We start from the raw sequence: 23,857 nt of genomic DNA, 5'->3' as shown, positions 1-23,857 counted from the left end.
TTAAAGAATATAAAAATATTTATAATAATAATATGTTTTCAATATTTAGTAAATTATTTTATTTTCCATAATTAGTGAATAAATATATTTTCGAATAAAAAAAATAAAATTAAAAAATAAATTTAAATTGCTAAATATTAACAAATAATAACAATTATGATAAAATAAAAGTATAAAAAATTTTTATATTTATAAAATTTTTTTATAATAATAATAAATATGATTATAATTTATAAAATTAAGATATATTATTTATATATATATATATATATATTTAAATAAAAAAATTATTATTATATAAATTTAAAAATAAAAATTATTTATTTTTACGTATTAATATTTCATTTTTTATTTATTAAATTAATTAAAGTCATATAATATATTAATCAATAATTAATTTTTTAATATATAAATAAAATAAAAATAAACAAAATTAAATATAAAAATTTAAATAATTTTTTTAAATTAAATTGAATATGGCCTGTTAATACGCAAATGATTTAAATGAAAGCAACAGAATGTTTCTAATAGACCTCGAGCATTTATTACAGGAAAAAAACACTAATTTAAAATATAATTATGAGTTAGAAAAATATAAATTATCCGACCCTGACTATAATATAATTAAATTACCCCGTGGCGGAGTGGTAATAAGAACGAAAATTGGAAATATATAATATGGATTACCACCTGAGACAGTAAAAGATTCATTAAATTTAAATTTAGAAGTAGCCACATATTTTATAATCCCAACTAATAGATTCGATAAATAAACAGGAATAAATATAGCAGAGTTTGAATTTCCAGCTTATTTTAATTTTTTTGTAATAAACGATAAATTTGTCTCATTTGTACAAAAAAAGCAGAATAAGACATCAGAAATATTTTTTAGGAAACTTTAATAGGTCCGAAATAATATGATGTAAATATAAAATAATATTAAATAAAGAATATTAAATAAAAATAAGAATTTAAATGAAGATTTTTATTATAAAATACCAAAAGAATTTTATCCGGATTTCAAAAAAGAAAGGAGAATCTTTTCAAGTGTAATTATAAAATTATAATAGGTTTCTTTATAGAAAAAATATATATATATTAATATATATATATATATATATATATATATATTATATTATTTTTTTTTTTATATATTATATGTTTAAATAATATATAAATATATTAATAATTAGAACCCTTTAAAACCTGAAGAAGATATTACAGTAGATACATTATTAACATTTAAAGTATTTAATGATGATAACTCTTGTATTATAAAAGATAGTAATAGAAATATTATAATAGAAATTATAAAATAAAAAAATTCATTTAAAATAATTGAAAATTAAATAGAGATTGCAGAAATAGAAGATGTAGTTAATCTTTCTTAAAAAAAGCTTAAATATAATTTAAATACAAAAAGAAGTAATTCATTAATTTAAAGTAAAAATGATATGGAAGATTAAAGTCCTTTTAATTTGACAAAACAATAAGGAACAATATAATAAACTGCTTAGACTTTTGAAAATTTAACTATAAATTCTACAAATAATATTGATAGTAAAAATATGTTGAACTCATAATATAAGTAATCAGATTTTAAACCGCCAGATTTCGGTGTTACAATATTAGGAAATTCACATGGTTATAAAAATATAAATATATATATGTATATAATATATAATATATATATATATATATATATATATATATAATATATTTATATTTTATACATATGTTTTTTTTTATATTTATATTTTTATATTATTTTAGGATTTGATCCACACGGTAATACATCTGGATTTATAATTTGGATTTATGGAAGAGGTATAATGGTAGATCCACCCCCTTATTAAAATTAATATTTAAAAAGTTTAGGCATAAACCATTAATTAATAAGTGGTATAATAATTAGTCACTGTCATGCAGATCATGATGCTGGAACTTTTCATTAAATAGTCGCACATGGAAAAATAGAGGTTATAACAACAAAGACTATAATGGATTCATTTTTAAGAAAGTATTCAGCGATTTCTTAAATATCGATAGTTGAATTGAATAGCCTTTTTGCATTTAGATAAGTTATAATAGGTACTAATATGCAGATGTTTGGAGGATGTTTTAGCTTTTTTTATTCCCTTCATACTATACCATCTCTTGGATTTGAAGTAAAAGTTTAAAATAAGAAAATTTATTTTTCGTCCGATACATTCTATAATCCTAAAGTGTTAATATATATTTAGATAATATTATATAAATTATTAATTTATTAATATATAATTTATTATTAATATTTTAATTAAAATTAATATATAGATTATTTTAATTCTATTAACAAGGAAATTTATCAAAATAAAGATACGATTAATTTATAAGTATAGATTTTTCTAAATATGATTTAATTTTGCATGAAGCAGGTGTTCCTCCTATTCATACTCCTTAATAAATTTTAGCAGATTTTCCTTAAGAAATAAAAGAAAAACTATACCTAATACATATTGCAGAAAAAGATTTATTATAAAACAGCGGGTTGAAAATAGCCTAAGTTGGAGTTGAAAATACTATTATATTATACTAAAATATATAAAATAATGAAGTATAATTAATTTAGAGATTAGACATAATATCTAAAATAGACCTTTTTGAATATTTACCATTAAAACATGCTAAATATTTAATGGATTGTGTAAAAGTTGAGTATTATCAAAAAGATGAATTTATATTTAAAGAAGGAGATATTGGAGATAAATTCTATATTATCTAATATGGATAAGTTAGAATTTATTCAGATACTTTCATTAAATTAGATAAATATTTCTCTATAGGTGATTATTTTGGAGAAATATCTGTATTAGATTCTAATAGTAAAAGAATAGCAAAGTAATATAAAAAATAAAAATATATATATATATATATATATATATATATATATATATAATTAAATTTATATTATTAAATATATTTTTATTTTATAGTGCTTAATCTGTAAATGAAAGTACTTTATTAATTTTAGAAAAACATGACTTTAATTTTATTTTTGGTACAGAAAATAATGTTGTCCTTAAAAAACTTAAATAATTATCAAAAGTTAGGAAATCTTAAGCTATTGAAATTATTGATAAGTTAATTTCTTATTATAAATATATACTTATTTATATATAATTATAGAAATAGTATATTAGAGAAACTAGAATAATTTTAAAAAACTGAACTTGAAATGATAATGAAGGAAAAAAAATACTAAAAAGGTGATATTATATGGAATTTCGATTAAGAAATATAAATTTCTATTCTTTTAAAAAAAGGAATTATTAAATATCATAAAAATAATGAGGAATTTTAATTATTAGTATCAGGTTGTTTTATTGGGGATGTAAAAGATTTACTTGATAGTAAAAATCATTAAAGTAAACTAGTATGTTAAACTGATTGTAATGTTTATTAAATAAATAAAAAAATTTAATTAAATTTTTGTAAATTAATCCAGGAATTAAACTTATTTTTTAAGATAAATAATATTTTGATTGATTAAAATAAATATAAAATAAAATAATATATATATATATATATTAATATATATATATTTTAATTTAATATAATTTATTATTATATTGATTTTTTAATATTTGTACTTATTTTTATAAAATATTTATTTAATTATATTTATATATAAAATGAATAATAAAATTACTTTTTTATATATGAATTTTTTAAAAAATATTTATTTTATTTTACTTTTATTATTATATATAATTAAAACAAAATTTAATAATTGTATTACAATTGATTTTTATATTTTTTTTTTATTTAATCATTAAATATTTATACAAATATATTGAAATATACAATATTATTTATTGTAAATTTATGTATAAAAATAATATAAGTTAATTTTTTTGTATTTATTAATATAGTATATTTATATTTTAAACATAAATATTTTTAATACATTTATATTATATATTATTAATTATTTTTTGTTGAATTTAATAATTATTTTATATTTTGTTTTAAATTTACAAATTATATATATATAACTTTTTTTTAGCATTATATTATTTATCATATGTCTTTTATTCTTTATATTTAAATAAAAAAATTATTAATAAAAAAGTAATCTAAATACATTTATATATAAATTAAAAAAATTATAAAATTAAAATTTTATTTATAATTATTAATTATTTTTAAAATATAAAAATAGAAAAAATATAAATATTAATAATAAAAAATTAATATAATATTTTAATTTTTATTTTTATTCATAAATTTTTTTTTTTAATTTTAATAAGATTGTATAAATAGTATTTTGTTTATTAATAATTCATATAAAATAAACTTCAGATTAATATGAAAAAAACATGTTTACCTAGTATTTATTTTATGATTATAATTAATATTTTATTTAAATTATTAGATGTATGATATATATATAAATAATAGACCATTTTAAAATGAATTAATTAAAAAAATAATATTATAATATATATAGAAAGTAATGAACAATTGATAATCAAAAAATTATTTATAATCTTTTAATTTTCAGATTAAATATGAATATAATAATCTTAATCATATTATGTTAATATAATAAAAATAATAATCATTACTTGTAAAAAAATCAAGCCTTGAATACATTTAAAAATTTTAAATGAACTATTAAATTTAATATTTATAAAAGTAATAAAAAATCTAAATAGAATTTTAAATTCAATAATTTGTTACTGTATTTCTTAATTTAATTAAAAAAAAAATTATCTAAATCCAAATATTAAATAATTTTTTATATATTTAATATTAAAAATAAATAAAAATGATAAAGAATTAATTTAAATAAAGAAGCAATTAAAAATAGATCATTTAAACTAAAAATTAATTAAGATTTATAAATAATTTAATAATGAAATAAACAAAAGAAGAAGCCAAAAATTTTAAAATATATAGAAAAGTAGTTTTTTTAAAAAAAACTTTAAGGAGATAAAATGATATTAAAAAAAAAATTAAATTTGCAACAACAACAAAAAATTGTCCTTATATTAAAAATAAAATGATTTATATATATTTTATTAATATTGTAAATTAAATTAAAAATAAAATAAATATAAAAAAACAAGAAAATGAATAAAAATAATAATAAAAAGACATATATAATAGTAAATATCATAATTAATAAAAGGAAATCAAAATCAAGTATTATTATTTATAAAAAAAATGAAAATAAGAAAAAAATAAAATAAAAATAAAAATATAATTAATATGAAAAAATTAATTATATTAAGCTTATTTAGTTATATAATACAAATTCTTAATAAATATATATATATATATATATATATATATATAATATTTATATATTTATTTATTTATTTATATATAATTTATATTTTTATATATCTTATACTTTATATATTATTTTTTAATTATATATTTTCGCGGTTTTTAAGAGAAATAATATATTTTCTCTCTTTTATTTTTTTAAAAAAAAAATAGACACGAGAGAAATAACAAAATTATATTTAAAAAAATAAATAATTAATTATAAATATAAATAAAATAATATATTAAAATACAATATACATTTTTTTTAAAAAAAGTAAAAATAAACACAAAAAAATTTTCAAAAAAAAATATATAAAACATTTAAAATAATAGAAAAAAATAAAATATATAAACATATATATATATATTTAAAATAATAAAAAAAATGGAAGAACAACTCGAAAAGATAAAAAATAATTTAAATTTAAGTCCAAAAACATTCCAAAAAAGCGAGTTTTTCCTTGAAGAATTTCTCTTAAAATGTCAATGTGAATTTACTATTTAATAAAAAAAGATTTATCCTACTTGTGCAGCATATTATGCACTTTTTGAACAAAAAAATTCATTAAAACTACCTTCTGATGATGATATTAATGCCGAAGATTTTCTCCAAAATTTAATTTTTTTTCCTAGAAAATTAATTAGGACTTAAAGTAGAAATATTTGTAAGAAAAATGCGAAAAAATAAAAAAATATATTAAATATTACCAAAAACTGTATTAATAATTATCTTTTTTTTCACTTTAAAATTAAAACTCATAAAAAATTTTATGGTATATATTTTTAATAATATTAAATGAAGAATAAAAAGAGGAAAATCCCGAAGAAACTATATATATATTATACACTATTATATATAAATATGTTCGAAAGTACTAAAAAAACGACGACAGTACATAAATAAACGAATAAATATAAAAATAGAACCTCGATTTATAAAAATACTAGGAAATCGAGAAAAATATACTCGAAAAAAGTTTAGAAAAACTAGAGAAAATACATAATTTTTCAATTTAAGAAAATTTCCAAAACACATAAATTCTTCTTTAATTTCTAGAAGAAAATTTCATAAAAAAAACTCCTGAAAAATTCAATGAATATGTTTTTGATGATTTTTTAAATAATTAAATAAAAAAAAGCAATAATATTCCATAAATTAAAAAAAATATCAATTTTAATGAATAATCTTCCCTAAATATTAAGCTTTCGGAAATAATCTAATAAAAAATTAACCATTATTAATAAAATCAACCCCCTTTAACCCCTAAAGAGTCATTTAAAATACCTTCGCGAACATAAATTCCTCCTCAAACTCCCATAACTACATCTTTAGAAAATTATAAATGGTTAAATTTATTTTCTAAATAAGAGACTACTCATAAACTAGATTATTTTTGTAATAAAATAGAAAAAGACTACAAAGAAAAAATACTCAAAGAAATCTAAGAAATAATAAAAGACATATATTATAAATGTAAAAAAAAACTCGAAAACTAAATAGAAAATAGAGTCTAAAGGACATTAAATTTATTTTAAAATATATTAGAAAGAATAATAATGTATATATAAAAACAATATATATTAATATATATATTTATAGATAAGAAGAAACAAGAATAGATAATGAAAACTAATTATTAATAGTCTTTTCTAATTAAAAGTTCCTTTTATCTATATTAATAATATGTATAATAACAATATGCTTTATATAAGACACAAAAGATATCCAATTCAATTTTTTATTAGAAAAAGCAAACATTTCATCAATTGATGTATGGAAAGGGATATCAAATTTTGCATATTGCGATAAATATATGCCTGAATCTATAAAAGAGAATTTATTTAATTTAGAAGGGAGAATATTACTATATAATATATGGGAAGAAAAGGATATATAAATAAATATTATATTAAAAAAATATATAGAAGAAAAAAAGCCTTTCTAATTAAATAATTCGCCTTTAAATAATAATAATTAAGGTATTTTTGATGTTATATGTAAAAGATTAATACATCATACAGCTTTTAGAGTTTTCGAGGTTTCCTTAAAGATGAATTTAAATGAAATTGTTAAAGAAAAAATATGGGAAGCACTTAAATATGTATTTTAAAATTAAAATGAATTACTAGAAAAAAGGTTTGTTGATTAAATTATTATTTGTTCTATTTATGCTATATATATGCTTAATAAAAACTTGTTTTAATAAGAAATTAAATTTAAATATATGCTTAATTAATGTGAGGATATTCCATTTTTTTAAACTGAGAAAGTCAAAAAAACACATGATACTTAAATAAATGAAGATATTGATATTATAACTTTCTATAATAAAATATTTCTTCAGCCTATGAAGATATATTTTAAAGATAATAATTGTTAATAAACACCTTTGGCTAATGAAAGTATTAAAATATCATCACTTTGTGATAATATTCCTAAAGCTTTCAGAGCTTTTATGACAGGAAATAAAATAAATACAGGATAAACTACACCTATTTAATAATAATATTAATTACCTCCACCTGTTAAGGTTTAGAAAATATAATGACTTTTTTATTATTAATTTAAATATATATATTGTTTTTATATATAAATATATTTTATATTTAAAATTATGAATTATAATTTCTTTATAAATTTTTATAAATGACTTAATTTATATAATAAAAATAAAAATTATAATTCAAAAAAAATCTTTAATAAATAAATAATAGCTAACAAAAAAAATACATATATATATATATAATAAATAAATACATGACAACATAAAATAATAAATATATATATAAATATTACACTTTTTATATTAAGTATATTTATTTATGTAAAATATACATATATATAAATAAGAAACAATTAATTATTTTTAAATTTTTTTTCATATTTTTATTTAAAAAATAAAAATATAGGCCTTGTATTTTATCTATCTTTTTAAAAAATATATTTTATATATAAATATATATATATATATATATATATATATATTTATAATAATTTTATTACTTTAATTTATCTATATTTATATATAAATAAAAAAAATTTCTAAATTTAAAGTATGTAAAAAAATGTATAAAAATAAATTACATCTGAATAAAATGAAAACATTCTTAATTTATCTGATATGGCTGAAAACGAAGAACTGATTAAGCACGATATTGAATAGCCAATTCTTCATGGTTTAATTCACACTATAACTTTCAGTGGTTTTTTCCATTCAATATCTTTAAATCTCATAACAACCTTAATGTCTTATTCTCATTCTTAATATCATATATTATTGTTTTCTTTAGGAGGTATTTTTGGTCTTGTATTGAGTTATGGTTTAACTTTAAACACATCTAAACGAACGATAATATAACTATCCGACTTTATGTATTTATTGGGAATATTATCAACCTTTATTACTTATAGTTATTATTATATTTGTTCTTTTTTTTTAGGCTTTTCTATGGGTTTATGTATTTTCGCTTTACTTTTGGATATAAAAGAAATTATTCCACATAGTTCATATTTAGTAAATTAAAAAAATAATAAATATAATTATATATATATGTACATAAATAGGCTAAACATATGTCATTATATTAAATTTATTTCTGTATAGGATTAATGGCTAGTTAATTAGTAAAATTAAACCTCTAAAATGTATACGAAGCTGATTAAAAATCTACTTTTGACGTCCATTCCTTTGATAGAGGTCAAATAGCTTTCCTATTAACCAGTATGGGCCTTATAATAATAAGATTTATTCTTTTATCAACTAAATTTAGGATGTCTACTCCATTCGAAATAATAAGATTCCATTAATCTAAGTCTAAATTTCAAACAAGTGTCCATAAGATGTATAACGTTGAAAACGAAGTCCATTTAAGGGAGAATCTAGTTCATAAATACAAAAAGGAATACATAAAAAGCGAAAGATAAAATAATCCAAGATTCTGGAAGTAAGTTTTGGAAGGATTTCTTCTTTGTTTTTTTTAGTAAGCTTGCGGATGTTAAATTTTCATGAATACACAAGAACTTTCTATTGAAGACATAAAAAATAAAGTTTAGACTCCAGGATAGACTTGGCTTGTAAGTATAACTGGATTATGTTCCTTAATAGGTGCAATTATTAGTTATTTTTTTATAAACCACTATACAAGAATAAGATGGGCCTAATTTGGCTTTATTTGTGTGATGATATGTTAGGCTACATCGGCAGTTTTAGCTAAATATTAAGTAAATACTTTTGCTGTTTTTTGTGTGTTTCATTTCTGTATTAATTTATCATTTATATAGGCTATATATTCCTTTTGTGCACATAAATTTCTAGAATTTGGACTTCTTATTTGCTAAATAGGATTGTGGATAGGTTTTGCAATCTCAGGTGTTATTTTTTATAATGCTTTTTTAGAATAGGATAGTTAATAACCAATTAGTTTTATTATATTTTTATGTGTTGCGTTTTTAGGACTTGTTTTTATTAGTTTTTACGCAGAAGAACCGAATCATGTACATTATTTGGATTAATATACTGACTAAAATAAACTTTTAAAAATAAATGATGATAACCAAGGAGAAATTATTAATAAATCTTCATAATAATGAGTCTAATTTTATTTTTTATATGTATGTAAACTAACTTCTTTTTTATATTAATATTTTTAAATTTATAGTTATTATATTTTAATATTTATGAGTTTTTTTTTTTGGATGATATTTTTTTTTTTTTTTTCTAAATATAATAAAAAAAATTATAGAAAAATAAAATTTTTAATATATATTATAAAAATAATATAATTTAATTATTTAAAAAAATAAATAAAAAAAAAATGTAAAACAGATTCCAATCCTCTTTAGGATTGAGTTATGATAATGCTATAGAAATAGGATAAAGAGCTTTATAATTATATAAATAATAAAATTATCCATTGGCAAAAGTGACATTTATATAAGCATTAGAAAGTATGATTTAATTAAATAAAAGTATGTAAATAAAAATATATATATAAAAAAAAATATATATAAAAAAAATAAAATAGATGAATAAAATTAAGAAATAAAGCTTTAAGGAAAAAAACAAATTTAATAATTTATGTTAAATGCAGAAGATTGTTAAAAAAAAATATAATTATAAAACTAAAAAGTAAGTAATTATTATTATTTTTTATCAAATAAATAAAATAAGCCTTATTAACATAATATATAAGTTAATATATTTACACATGAAATAAATACATTATATTATATCTATATATCTATATATCTATATATCTATATATCTTTATATCTATATATCTATATATCTATATATATACATATTAAAAATTATAAATCTTAAAAAAAGAATAATTAAGATTAATTTTATAAATAAATAACTTAAACAATTCTTGATAAAACAAATAATATAAAATTCTCTGATATTGGTAAAATAATAATAAAAAAAAAATATTAAATTTAAAAAAAGCTGGACTATAGGAAGTAAAATCGACTCTAAAAGAATGTATAATATATCCATCTTTACGTCCTGATATATTTCAGGGAATCAGAGCACCACCAAGAGGAATTTTACTATATGGACCTCCTGGAAATGGAAAAACTTTAATTGCTAAAGCTGTTGCAACAGAATGCAAAGCTGTATTTTTTAATTTAAGTGCTAGTAGTATAGTATCTAAATATATGGGGGAAGGTGAAAAATTAATAAAAGCGTTATTTGAATGTGCTTATATAAATTAACCTTCAGTATTTTATATATATATTTTTATTAATAATTTGTTTTTAATAATAGATTATTTTTATTGATGAAATAGATAGTATATTAAAATAAAGAAGTGAAAATGAACACGAAGCTAGTAGAAGAATAAAAACTGAATTTCTTATATAATTAGACGGAGCAAACACTTCAGATTAAGATAGAATTACTATAATTGCAGCTACAAATTGTCCAGAATAAATTGATTCTGCTGCTTTTAGAAGATTTGTAAATATATATATATATATATATATATATATATTATATATATATATATATATATATTATTATTAATATGTTTTAATGTTTTTATATTATAATTTTTATACTTATTTAAAAATAGACAAAAAGAATTCTTATTAATGTACCAGATATAGAAGCTAGAATTTAATTAATTTAATTAAATTTAAAAGGAACTTAACACACATTAAATGAAAAATAGATATAAGAATTATCTAAGTAATTATAAGGTATTTAAACAAAAATTATAAACAAAATTATCGGATTAAATATATATCTACATAAATATATTAATATTTTGTATAATATTGATAAAATCTATATATATATATATATATTAATTTCTATCATATTTTATATATATATATATTTTTATATTTAGGATATAGTTGCAGTGATATCAAAGCTTTAGTAAAAGAAGCTTGTATGGCTCCATTAAGAAAATTCGATTAAAATAATTTAATAAGTATTTAAATAGAATAAATTGATAAAGTTTCATTGTAAGATATGTAAAAAGCAATGTAAACTGTACCTCCTAGTTTATAAAAAAAAGAGTTGGAATATTTTTAAAATTTAAATAAGAAGTTTAATTAATTAATATGATAATAATGAAATACTATATAAAAATATTATTTTTATTTATATATATTATTTAAAAATACTAAATTTTTATTTATTTTATATTAAAAATATAAAATATTTTAATAATATAAATATACTGTATAATTATTTCAATTATTTATTTTTGTATTTTCAACTTAATTATAAACTAATAAATAAATATGCAAAAATTAACTAAGAAAATAAAAAAAAACAATATATAAATATATATATATATATAATACTCCTAAATAGAAATTAATTAATTTATTTTAAAATAATAAATAAACAAAAATTATTATATTTTATAAATATTTTTAGAAACAAATGAAAAGAATTTATAATTAAGATATAAATCATTAATTTTTAACAATATTGGATAAATAAATATCATATTTTAAAAAAAAACCGCCGAATAAAGGCCATAAATACGCACTTTAATTAACGAAACTTCCTCTAAAATATATGACGCTATTTAAAAATAAATATAATCAAAAGCCTAAAATAAAAAATCAGATCCTTCCATAAACATAAAAACTTAAGCATTAAAAAGTCCCTAAAAGTTTCTTTAATAGAAAAAAAGCCTAACTATTTTAACCAAAAAAGACAATACTAATATTTAAGCTAAAAAAGTCCCAAATAAAAGGCTTTTTAGAAAATAAAGGAACCTATCAAGTATAGATATTAATAATAATACAAACACAAAACCTTTTGTATAAAGTACAATAAGTCAATTTTCATAAAACTAAAGCAAATAACATTTGAATTCTGCCCATAGTTTATCTTGTGCAACATTAATAGTAAAAAACAGTAGAAATATTAATAAATAAAAATAATAATAAAAAAATATATAAGATACTAATAATAATAATATTTCTATATAAAAGAAAGTATTTTGTAATTTATAAAAGCTTAATTTTAATCGAATTTAAAAAGCACTTTCATCTTCTTCTCAAAATATATTAAAATTTTAAGAAAAAGTAATTAAAAATTACAATAATAATAACCATTTATCCTTCTAACATGACAATAATAACATTTTAAACACTTCTCGAGAAGAATAAATGGAAGAACTAAAAAAAATATAAGATTAATTTAAAAAACTAGACTAAGAATTATAAAAAAAAAACATATTTTTAGATGAAAAAAAAAAAAAAAAAAAAAAAAAAAAACCTCAAAATTTTTAATATAAAAAATATTAAATTCTCACAACTTTAAATACTTTTTAAATTTTCCAATAAAAAAATAACTCATAATAATAACAAGAAGTAGGTGATTTTTCTTGCGAAAAAAAAACTCTCTAATCTTAAAGGAATAATAATCATTCAAATATTTTTAAATAAATCATATATTCTAAATAAAGGCAATCTAATAAAAATATATCGGCATTTTTAAACTTAAAATAAACATTATAAATACATTCACTTAAAATAACATCTATATAAACTTCTAATAATAATTTATATACATCCTCAAATGATTATTATATTAAATAATATACATAAAAATAATTATAATATACAAAAATAGCTCAAATAAAAAACCAAAAACACGTAAATTGTTTAAATTATAATTTTTCTTAAAATATACTTGTTTCTGGAGGTTCTGATGGAATTTTAAAATTTTTTAAAGAAAATGAAAATTTATCCAAAATGGAGTTTTTTTTTAAATAAAAAGGACAAATTTCAGCTGTAAAATGGCTTAAAAATCATGTTTTAGCAAGTTCTAGTAATACAGGAATTATAAGCATATGGGATTTGGAGAAAAAGTCAAATTTAGTTAAATAAATTGATGTCAAATATCCTATTTTTAATATAGATTATGTCGAATAATAAAATATTTTAATCAATTTAAATAAATAATCAATAAATTTGCATGATTTAAGAGAAAAAAATGATATTTTTTAGAAAAAAAATATAAAATAATATACTTAAATTGTACAAATTTTATCCAAAAATATACTTATTTTTAGCTCTAATGATTCTATAGATTTTTATGACCAAAGAAATCTCGATAAGCCTTTATAAATGCATAATTGTGAATAATAAAAGGCTAATTGTATTTGCTTTTTTCCATAAATAAATTATCTTATGTACGGAACAAATTATGGTATAGAAGGTATAAACATTTATTAAAAAAACTAATATATTTTTTGGAATAATAATAAAAAATCAAATACTTTACTAATAGATGGTATAAATAATTAACTTTATTTAGGAAATAAAGACGGTTCATTAGATATATTTTAATCTTATATATGAAAAGTGTATATAATAATATAAATAAATATATATATATATATATATATATATATATATATTAATATTATTAATATAATTTATATATATATATATATATTTTTTTTTTTATAATAATTTTATATTTATATATAATTTTTATTATCATTGTTTTTATCTTTTTTTTTTTCTTAATTTTGACTTTATATAAATTTATTAATCTTTATTACTTAAATTTTTAATTTCCTTATTTTCTTCTTATTTCTTTTACGCACTGATACTTAATAATTATTTTTATAATTATTATAATTATTATAATTATAATAATTATTATTATTATTATTATATTCTTTATTTTTCTTATTTTATTTGTTATTACTAATTATATTTTTATTCTTATATATAACTTTCATTACTTATATTATTTTAATCTTTATTATTATTATTTTATTTAATTTAATTATTTTTATTTCTAATACTTTTTACATTCTAAACTTAGTTTATCTATTATTAATTATATACCGAATCTCTTTAATTTTCAAAGTGTTACTAAAGAAATTCATTTTAAAAATTAGATTAATTATTTAAAAATATATAATTTTTTATATATTTTCCATTAAAATTATATGAATTTATTAAATCTTACTACAATCTTCTACTAGTTCCTCCTTATTCCGTATACTATTATTATTATTATTTTCCATTTTTATTATCTATTTCTTTTTATAACTACTAACTATCCGTCATATCATTTTAATGTTATTTTTAATCATTATTATATCCATAATCAATTTCCAAATTTTTTATTATTTTTTAAACTCCATTTAAATTATTAATATTTTCTTTTTTTAAATAATCGAATTCTTCCTAATCTTAAACTTTTCCTTCTTATTCCTATTCCAATTTATCTTTTTTTTATTTCCCATCTTATGCAAAATCTAAAATAAACACGCCTACTCCCCCTAACCCTAACGCCATATAAAAAAAATAAACAAAAATTAAACTATATACTAAAAAACACATTAAATCTATTTAAATTTCTTTTTTTTTCTCATAACAAATAACAATGTATAAAATATGTATATTTAAGCTTATAAATTCTTATAAAGTATAAATAAAATTCGCTTTTTTTTACAAAAAAGGTTTACTTAAAAAAACATAACAAAAAAAACAGAAATTAACTGAACTCATTAATATTATTTGAACTTAACTTTGCTTATATATGAAAATACTAATACTTGAAATAATACATTTTTTTATAAACAAAACAATTAAAAATCCCCTTTACATTTTACTATTTTAATTCAAGTACAAGTATATGATATAGTATAGATTTTTATAATAATTATACACTTAGATCCTATTTTCATCTTCTTTTTCTTACTTATTCATTATTTGTTTCTTTATATTATTAATATCCAGCCATTATTCTATACTTAAAATTTTATTATCCATCTAACCAACCACTAAGCCATCATTTAATGGAAATTCAAACTTTTTTTTTTCTTTTTTTCTCATTTTGACTGCCTAATCTAGATAATATTCTTATTTTATGGAAGTATTTTCCATTTAAAGTTGCGTAGAGGCCGGCTTATTCATACATGGGCTATTATTTTCTACATGATTATATTCTTTTTATTCATTTTTGTTTCGCTTGTGTATTTTTTTTTCTTTTTTTTTTTACAAAATCTTCTTCCTTAGATTTCCGTCTAAAAAAAGCACTTTTTTTTTAACCAAATTTCTCCACAAAAAAAACACAAAAACCACAAAATAAATTAGTACAAAGACCGCAAAAAGGCACGAAAAAACATTCAAAAGACTTCCAAAATCAAAATAAAAAAACTAAAAAAACCCCAAAAGACATAATTCCTATCCCATACAAAAGAGAACACCTAAACATACTGAAATCTGTAAATATTTCTTATAAAAACTTGTAAAATTTCCCAAATAAGCAAAAATCCACCCCCCAGTGATAAAAATAATCACTAAAAATCCATTATTAAGAAACTATTCGATATAATCATTTAAAAACAATTTCTAATTTCCTTTTTTATCCACTTAAACTGCCTTATTATTTTTCTAAAACTCCACTTTTTTCTCTTTTAGATCGTAAAGATATTTTTTCGTATTAGGCGCATTTGGTTGATATAATTTAGCTATATGAATATACTAAAAAAGATTACATACTGAGTCAAAATTTAATAAGCTTTTTTAATTTATATAATTTAAATGACTTATACTTTATGTAAATTCAGATAAACCTAAATAAAATAAAGGGTTAAAAGATATACTAGAAATAAATAAATTTATTCCTACAGAAGATGTGTAAAAAGATTTTAAAATTATTATAAAATTTAAGTATTTTTTATCATCACTGCATTCGTTTTCACCTATTTCAATTAAATTAGGATAACATATACATTCTCCGATACCGTTTTATATTTCATGTAGTAAACGACTATCAGAGCATGATGTACAAGATGAATATTCTTCCGATACACAATCTAGACATGAAAAATGACATTTAATAACTTTTTATTCTTATTATTATTCAATAAGATCTATTTATTAACATATAAATATATATTTATATATATATATATATATATATATATATTTATTTATTTATATATATACGACGAATCTAAGGATTTTATTTTTTTTATAAAATTATAATGATATTTATTAAATATATTAATAAAAGTAAATGTTTTAAATTTACATTCATTTTTTTAAATAGACTATGTATTTTTATATTTAAACTATAAAAAAATTTAATTTACAATAAATATGTTTATATATATAGTTGATTATTTTAAAAAATTTTAAATTAAAAACGATATATATTTATATATAAAATATAATATATATAATATATTTATATATTATTTAATAAAAAATCATTTTTTTATTTAAATTCAATTTTATAATACAGATAAAAAGATTAATAAGACTATTTTTTATTTTTTTTATTTTAATTTTTTATTTAAAATCTTATTTTAATTATAAAACTCTCATTTTTTATTTTAAATAAATCGCATTATATTTATATAATATTTTTTTGAATCTAAAATATCAAGTAATCAATTAAATATATATTTCAAAAATTATTTTCATTTATATATAAATTAAATAGTATATATAATAATCTATATTTAATTGTTTCTATAGAAATACATACGACTTTAAAAGTAATATTTAAGAAACTATTATTAAAATTCAATCAATAATATAATATTATAATATAATATTATAATATATATATATATATAAATAAAAAGACATTATATTTAATAAAAACATATTTTATTAAAATATATAGATATGTATAATTATATATTATTATATATTAAAAATGATAAATACTTAAAATTTTATTAATAAGTATATATATTAATAAAAATTGATTTATATATAATAAAATTATTTTTATAATATTTTAAAAATAAAATAATAACAAAAATAAATATAAAAAAATAATTCAATTATCATCTTCTTAAACTCGAACAATTCTCGAATCTGTCCTATATTTATATTAAACTTAATTTTGACTATCTTTTTATGTACTAACACTTCCTTCAATATTTTCCACTTCTCCTCTTCCTTTTTTTCTCATAGTATCATCATTTTACCCATTAAACTACACATTTTTTTTTTTTTATACTCCTCCATCATCACCTTTAATTGTTATTTCCTTATCTGAAAACACTGTATTATACTTTGTTTCATAAATATTAATAATAATCAATTGATTTAACTTAGCATTTTCTTATACTAATTACTCATACATTCTTTCGAGTCTTTTAACTTCCAAATATTCGCTTTCACTGATAGTAGACTGACTTTTCCAAACATTTAAATAATGATTAAACTCGGAAATTTCTCTATATATTTTTTTCAAATTTCTTTCAAAATTCATATATTCTTCTGTCTATTAAATAATTTTCAATTAAATTTTCCATAAATCCTTATTAAATATTTATTCTAAAGCTTATCCTATATATATATATATATATATAAAAATTTAATAAATATATATTTATATACTTCTATTATTTTCCAATTATTAATAATAAGATTCCCAATAAGATATATCTTATTCTCTTAATGAAATAACTTCATATTATCTTTCAATTTCTTTTAATAAGATTTCCAATTTTTCTTCTATATTCATAATTCTATTAGCCTACATTCTTATCACTTCAAGACTTTCGCAATCTTCGAAATACTCTAAATTCGTATAAGGTCTTTTTTATATATATTATTAAAGTCTATTATTAATAAGAGGGTCCATAGCTTTTTAAAAATGTGTAACTTATTCAACTTATGGTGTAAATTAGCTTTAAAAATTTAATTAAGTAGTCGGTTATAATATTACAGGTTATACGATTTTTCTCGGTGATACTATATTTTCATCATAAGTGACATATTAAGGTGTCTATATTACTTACTACTATAATAAAGGTATTTATTCTTATTAAATAATAGTCCCAGGGATACTCAATTACTAAACTATAGGTTATTATACATATTATGTAATAGGTTATTATTATACATATTAGGTAATAGGTTATTATTATACATATTAGGTAACAGGTTATTATTATACATATTATATTTATTAAACAGGTATTTATTATTATACATACTATATTTATTATACCGGTTATTATAATTACTATAAATTTTAGTACTAAACTGCTTATTAAGGCTATTCTATTAAAATCTCAGGTTATTATTATATATTAGATATGGGTTAAACCGCTCCCTATATATTGTTATGGGATACAACTTAAACATTCTAATTAGGAGGATTATATACATTTCTAAAAGTAAGTTAAGGCTATACAATTTATTAAGCTTCATTAGAGGGCAAATTTTAAGAAAACTAAATAAAAGGCTATTGGAATTATTAGGTATTTCTTTCTTCTAATTAAGCATTTTATATATTCGAAGAATTATTATTTACTTATTAAAAAGAGGTATTTAAATTAATATTTTAATTATCAGATCTTTTCTAAAGAATCTCCTAAGATGTTATATTATTAGATAATCCTTATTGGATATTCGAATTCTATTATGATATTTATCTATATTAATCTGGATTATTTAAATCTTGTTGCTATTACATATATTATGTTTGACTTAAAGGATTAATCTATTGGCTTTTTTATATGTTTTCACTATATTTTAACTGCGGGGTTGAGGCAGATAAATATGTGGGTTAAAATTATTATTATTACATTTTTATATATATTTTATTTTAAAATATTTAAATAATTAATATATATTTTATTTCTAATTAAATATATTTATATATATATATATACATTTAAATTTTTTAATAATATTTTTAAATTTGAAACTTTTTTATTAGTATATTTTTTTTAAAAAAATATAAATTATCATTTTTATATAAATAATATTTATGTATTTTTTACAAATATATATATTATTTAATTAAAGATTTTTTATATAATTATTATCTCATTATAAATAAAAAAATATATATTTTTATTTTATTATAAATTTTATATCAAAAACAAATAATTAAAATTCAATTATTTTCTTAATAAAAAACTCAATATAAAACCCTTTTTTATATAAGCCAAAAATATATTACGAAACTCGAACTATTTATTAAAAACTTTATATCAAATGAATAAAAATTAACTAATATTTAAGAAAATATTTAATAAAACCTACATTTAATAAAATCTTTGTTATAATATAAAACTTTAACAATCATAAAATAAATTAGATATAAAAATAAATAAAATATTTAAAATAATTACAATAAAATTATAAATAAAACAACATAGGAAAATTAAAAAAAATATATTTAAGAATAAATAAATAAATACATAAATATTTACTTTATTATAATTTATAAATATATATATAATACAATTTAAAATTATTTTATTTAGATAACTATAGCTTTATAATTAAATATTGTAAAAATTTATACATGAAATAAAATTACAATAAAATTTTCAAAAAACTTAAAAGTTTTTTAGTAAAAAAAAATTAAAAATATATAAAAATATTAGTAATGTAATAAAAAAAAAGGTTTTATTATTGTTATATTTATTTTAATAAAGATATTCTAAAAAATATTAATATTATAAACATAATTAATAAAATATATATAAATATATATTTATATATATAATAATAAATATATTTATATAATTTTATTTATTTATTTTTATATTAGGTTTATATATATTTATTTATTTTTAATATATTCATCTATATAAAAATATTAAAATTTTAATTTACATTATTTTATTTTTCTTTTATTTTTATTTTATTTTACATAAAATATTTTAATTTGATTATTTATAATGTTTTTAAATAATTTTATTCGTTTATAGTATTTAAATTTATTACTATAAAATTTTTGATAACTTTTTATTAATGTCTTTACATTTTTTTGATAAAATATTTTATAAATTATTTTACTCTGATTTAAATTATGAGAAATAATATATTTTTTTTTTTTATTTAATTTGATTTTTTTTTTTAATTATAAATATGATATAAAAAATTATACTAAAAAATCTTAAATATTATTATATATAATAAAATAAATTAATTATTATAAACAAATAATAAATTTATTAAATGTTATAATTTATTTTTTAAATTATAATTGAATATACATAATAAATATGTATATATATATTATTCTCTTTTTTTATATTTATATGCTATTTTATAAAATAAACAATAATTTTTTATTAAAAATGGCGATTTTATTTTTTTTTAACCAAAAAATTTTATATTATTAATATAATACGTTTTTATGATTTAAAAAGAAAATACTCTGCATAAATTATAATGTTTTTTTTAAAAAGGTAATTGTATAAATAAATATATGTTTCTAAAATATTATATTATAATTTTTATTTTTATAATAATAGTAATAACATTTATATATTATATTTTATTTATTTCTTTTTCAATAATATTATAATATTTATTATTATATTTTTTATATTTTTTTTTAATATAAATTTTTAAATCTTGTATATATATTGTATTTAATATTATATAATCAAAAAATAAAATTACAATTTTAAGCATATACATATATTATTTTACTTTTTAATATAATTTGTTTGATTAATTTCTTATATAATATTTATTGTTTAAATATATATATTTTTCGTTTTAATTAAAAATATTAAACTATTAATTAAAAATAATAAGTTTAAAAATACATATTTTTTAGGTATTTATAAAAAACTAATATTTATTTAAGATAATTAATATATTATTGTTTTCTTTTTTAAAAAAAATAATATTTTTAATTGATATTTTTTTTTATTTAAAAAAAAAAAATTTAAAACTATAATTATATTATAGAAAAAAAAATTATTTAAATTATAAAAATATAAATTGAAATATAAATTTATAAATCAATAATTAAAAATAAAAAAAAAAAAAAAATTATAAAATTTTTGCATAAACATTCATTTAATTAAACAAACAAAAATAAAAAAATAATATATATATATATATATATTTAAAATATAAAAAAATGGATTCATATAATCTTTAATCCCCTTCATCTCCAAAACACAGAAAGAACACATAATAAAAATTAAATTTTTTAACTCCTAAGACTTAATTTAAAAGTGTAGAAAAGCACGCCGAGTAATTATAAAATACACCAAAGCCATCATCAAAAAAAAAAACATATTCACATGTTAATAAACTATTACATAAGAACTATCCAATTTCAGCCTTTAAGATATTTAATAATAGCTTCCTTTTACAAAGAGCTTATCTTCAATATAAGAGAATTTTGAGGATGATAAAGAGAATAATATAAATTGTTTAAATTAGTAAATAAATTAGAACTTAATAGATTAAATAGTAATAAAGGAAAACTAAATTTCAAATTATCAACAATAATAATAATAATTTACTTTTGGTTAATAAAATTAGTTAAAATAAAATAATAGATTAATTGATTTTTTTTATTTTTTTAATCAAAAAAATGATTCTATTTAGCACGTTTTTTCCCCGAATTCTCAATTTGAAATTTTAAATTCAGGATATTCAAATAATGTGCATTAAAATATTGTAAAATTGAATTAAATGTTTAGTACTTTTTAAATTGATTAATAATCGATTTCTATAGAATAGTTTGTGGATCATTTTATTGTTAATTTAAGAGGAGTTGCTTTTAGTCTTAATTTCTAAAGCCTTAATTTTATTGCTAGCTCAAAAATTTGTTAAATTAATAACTTTATTACTCATTTTAAAATTTAATTTACTTGAAAGGTAAATAGATTATTAAAAATTAATATTTTTTTATATGAATTATTTTTAAATATTATCATTATATATAAGTTTAATTTATTATTTATTACATTTTATTTTGTTTTTACGTAAATATATATATATATATTTATATTTAAATATTTATAATTTTTTTTATTTTTTTAATATATAATAAGCAATTTTTTTTGTTTGAAAAAAAAAATACAATATAAAAATATTAATATTAAAAGTTATAAATTAAATTAAATTAAATTTGTTTTAAAATTTTATTATTTATGTGAGATATTTATATAATAATTTATATTTAAAATAATAATAATTTTATTTACTTTGTATATAAAAATTAAATATATTATATTAATTAATTTTATCAAAAGTTTTTATAGACATCGACTAAAAGTATTTCTACAGAGTTATTTTGTTTAAATTTTAATAAAATCTTTAATATTATTAAATAATTATAGTATATATATATATATATAATATTTTGTTTATATACTTTTATTTCATATATTATAAGTCAAATAGTTACTATATTTTAAGTTTTTAAATTAAATAATATATACATATATATATTTTCTTTTTATAATGAATTTATTCTTACTATTTTTTTTGTTTAAACTTTTAAATTATATTTTTATTAATATAATTTATTTTAAAGTTTTTTTTAAATTGTTTTTTGTAAAAATATAAGTTTTAATTACTATAATGCTTTTATTTTTATATTTAAAAATTGTAATTAATTTAAAATAATTTAAAAACTTTAACTAAAATGTCAAAATTACATATAATCAAAATAGGCAAATAAAATAATACAAAAGATAAATATTTAATCAAAATCAGAACAAAAATAATAACTGAAAAGTTTTATGAAGCTTTTATTTTTAACAAATAATTAATTAATTGTATAATAAAAATAATCTTTTATTAATTTCTAAATATTATAAAATAAATTATTTCGAAATAATATAATAGAATCAATACTAAAGATTTAACTTCTGATAAATAATAATAAAATAATTATTTATAATAAGATTTATATTATAAAAAATAAAATTCCTTTCTTAAAATCTTATTTTTTGACAAACATAGATAATTCAAGATTGTTTGTATATTAAATAATTTAATAATTCTAAGTTAAAATATAGCTAATACAAAGTTTTTGTAAAATAAAAAAACTATATTTTTATAATTAATATAATAGAAATTCTTGATTAAAAAAATTAAAATTTTATATTAGAAAATAATTAAAATAATAATAAATTGCTTAACAATAAATAACATTATTATTTATATTCGATAAAAATTAAATTAAATATATATATTTATATATATATATATATATATATATATATGTATAAAAGAATCTATAATCAAGAACTTAAAAATTAAAAAAATAATAGATAATTGTTCTTATTAATAAAGAAT

General features: G+C 15.8%; 4 protein-coding genes across 4 annotated transcripts, besides 54 other annotated features; 2 read left to right on the top strand and 2 right to left on the bottom strand. All coding sequences in view use genetic code 6, as the record gives it.

The window, feature by feature from the left end:
* Window positions 1-265: 265 nt before the first annotated feature.
* Window positions 266-321: a microsatellite.
* Window positions 322-401: 80 nt separating this feature from the next.
* Window positions 402-444: a microsatellite.
* A 32-nt stretch (window positions 445-476) lies between these two features.
* IMG5_013180 (hypothetical protein) lies at window positions 477-3,787 on the top strand (the record flags this gene model as incomplete). Its single annotated transcript, XM_004039656.1, has 6 exons — window positions 477-698; window positions 1,194-1,644; window positions 1,774-2,227; window positions 2,317-2,880; window positions 2,976-3,122; window positions 3,169-3,787. The coding sequence occupies 6 exons, from the start codon at window positions 477-479 to the stop codon at window positions 3,785-3,787; spliced, it is 2,457 nt and encodes an 818-aa protein (XP_004039704.1).
* Window positions 936-966: a microsatellite.
* Window positions 1,088-1,136: a microsatellite.
* Window positions 1,654-1,726: a microsatellite.
* Window positions 2,899-2,937: a microsatellite.
* Window positions 3,553-3,584: a microsatellite.
* Window positions 3,557-3,612: a microsatellite.
* Window positions 3,788-5,075: 1,288 nt separating the features above from the next.
* Window positions 5,076-5,108: a microsatellite.
* A 96-nt stretch (window positions 5,109-5,204) lies between these two features.
* Window positions 5,205-5,245: a microsatellite.
* Window positions 5,206-5,248: a microsatellite.
* Window positions 5,208-5,248: a microsatellite.
* Window positions 5,249-5,312: 64 nt separating this feature from the next.
* Window positions 5,313-5,394: a microsatellite.
* Window positions 5,316-5,411: a microsatellite.
* Window positions 5,365-5,415: a microsatellite.
* A 106-nt stretch (window positions 5,416-5,521) lies between these two features.
* Window positions 5,522-5,576: a microsatellite.
* A 48-nt stretch (window positions 5,577-5,624) lies between these two features.
* Window positions 5,625-5,672: a microsatellite.
* A 1,055-nt stretch (window positions 5,673-6,727) lies between these two features.
* Window positions 6,728-6,760: a microsatellite.
* Window positions 6,761-8,258: 1,498 nt separating this feature from the next.
* Window positions 8,259-8,348: a microsatellite.
* Window positions 8,267-8,310: a microsatellite.
* Window positions 8,346-11,897, top strand: IMG5_013160 (hypothetical protein; the record flags this gene model as incomplete). The annotated part of the gene is made up of 6 exons (XM_004039655.1): window positions 8,346-8,834; window positions 8,885-9,425; window positions 10,770-11,044; window positions 11,091-11,282; window positions 11,398-11,524; window positions 11,677-11,897. The coding sequence occupies exons 1-6, from the start codon at window positions 8,376-8,378 to the stop codon at window positions 11,895-11,897; spliced, it is 1,815 nt and encodes a 604-aa protein (XP_004039703.1). The 5' UTR covers window positions 8,346-8,375.
* Window positions 8,588-8,900, bottom strand: IMG5_013170 (hypothetical protein; the record flags this gene model as incomplete). The annotated part of the gene is made up of 2 exons (XM_004039654.1): window positions 8,588-8,716; window positions 8,877-8,900. The coding sequence occupies 2 exons, from the start codon at window positions 8,898-8,900 to the stop codon at window positions 8,588-8,590; spliced, it is 153 nt and encodes a 50-aa protein (XP_004039702.1).
* Window positions 9,956-10,004: a microsatellite.
* Window positions 9,962-10,013: a microsatellite.
* Window positions 10,063-10,124: a microsatellite.
* Window positions 10,075-10,127: a microsatellite.
* Window positions 10,294-10,336: a microsatellite.
* Window positions 10,294-10,338: a microsatellite.
* Window positions 10,548-10,616: a microsatellite.
* Window positions 11,059-11,102: a microsatellite.
* Window positions 11,287-11,339: a microsatellite.
* Window positions 11,898-11,911: 14 nt separating the features above from the next.
* Window positions 11,912-11,990: a microsatellite.
* Window positions 11,991-13,037: 1,047 nt separating this feature from the next.
* Window positions 13,038-13,066: a microsatellite.
* A 792-nt stretch (window positions 13,067-13,858) lies between these two features.
* Window positions 13,859-16,872, bottom strand: IMG5_013150 (hypothetical protein). The gene has a single exon (XM_004039653.1). It carries the CDS (start codon window positions 16,853-16,855, stop codon window positions 14,297-14,299), a length of 2,559 nt encoding a protein of 852 aa, XP_004039701.1. The 5' UTR covers window positions 16,856-16,872; the 3' UTR covers window positions 13,859-14,296.
* Window positions 14,162-14,252: a microsatellite.
* Window positions 14,419-14,583: a microsatellite.
* Window positions 14,425-14,603: a microsatellite.
* Window positions 14,462-14,501: a microsatellite.
* Window positions 14,517-14,603: a microsatellite.
* Window positions 14,694-14,736: a microsatellite.
* Window positions 16,705-16,767: a microsatellite.
* Window positions 16,873-17,108: 236 nt separating the features above from the next.
* Window positions 17,109-17,162: a microsatellite.
* Window positions 17,163-17,357: 195 nt separating this feature from the next.
* Window positions 17,358-17,404: a microsatellite.
* Window positions 17,405-17,518: 114 nt separating this feature from the next.
* Window positions 17,519-17,568: a microsatellite.
* Window positions 17,569-17,572: 4 nt separating this feature from the next.
* Window positions 17,573-17,611: a microsatellite.
* Window positions 17,612-18,650: 1,039 nt separating this feature from the next.
* Window positions 18,651-18,746: a microsatellite.
* Window positions 18,729-18,792: a microsatellite.
* Window positions 18,732-18,794: a microsatellite.
* Window positions 18,732-18,805: a microsatellite.
* A 1,459-nt stretch (window positions 18,806-20,264) lies between these two features.
* Window positions 20,265-20,327: a microsatellite.
* Window positions 20,277-20,383: a microsatellite.
* A 34-nt stretch (window positions 20,384-20,417) lies between these two features.
* Window positions 20,418-20,451: a microsatellite.
* Window positions 20,452-20,621: 170 nt separating this feature from the next.
* Window positions 20,622-20,676: a microsatellite.
* Window positions 20,627-20,665: a microsatellite.
* A 349-nt stretch (window positions 20,677-21,025) lies between the features above and the next one.
* Window positions 21,026-21,149: a microsatellite.
* Window positions 21,150-23,437: 2,288 nt separating this feature from the next.
* Window positions 23,438-23,483: a microsatellite.
* A 261-nt stretch (window positions 23,484-23,744) lies between these two features.
* Window positions 23,745-23,789: a microsatellite.
* Between the last annotated feature and the right edge of the window lie 68 nt (window positions 23,790-23,857).

The sequence above is a fragment of the Ichthyophthirius multifiliis genome (assembly GCF_000220395.1).
Source record: "Ichthyophthirius multifiliis unplaced genomic scaffold scaff_1120509249574, whole genome shotgun sequence".
In the NCBI taxonomy this organism is placed as follows: domain Eukaryota; phylum Ciliophora; class Oligohymenophorea; order Hymenostomatida; genus Ichthyophthirius; species Ichthyophthirius multifiliis.
This window is presented reverse-complemented; position numbering and strand designations above follow the sequence as displayed.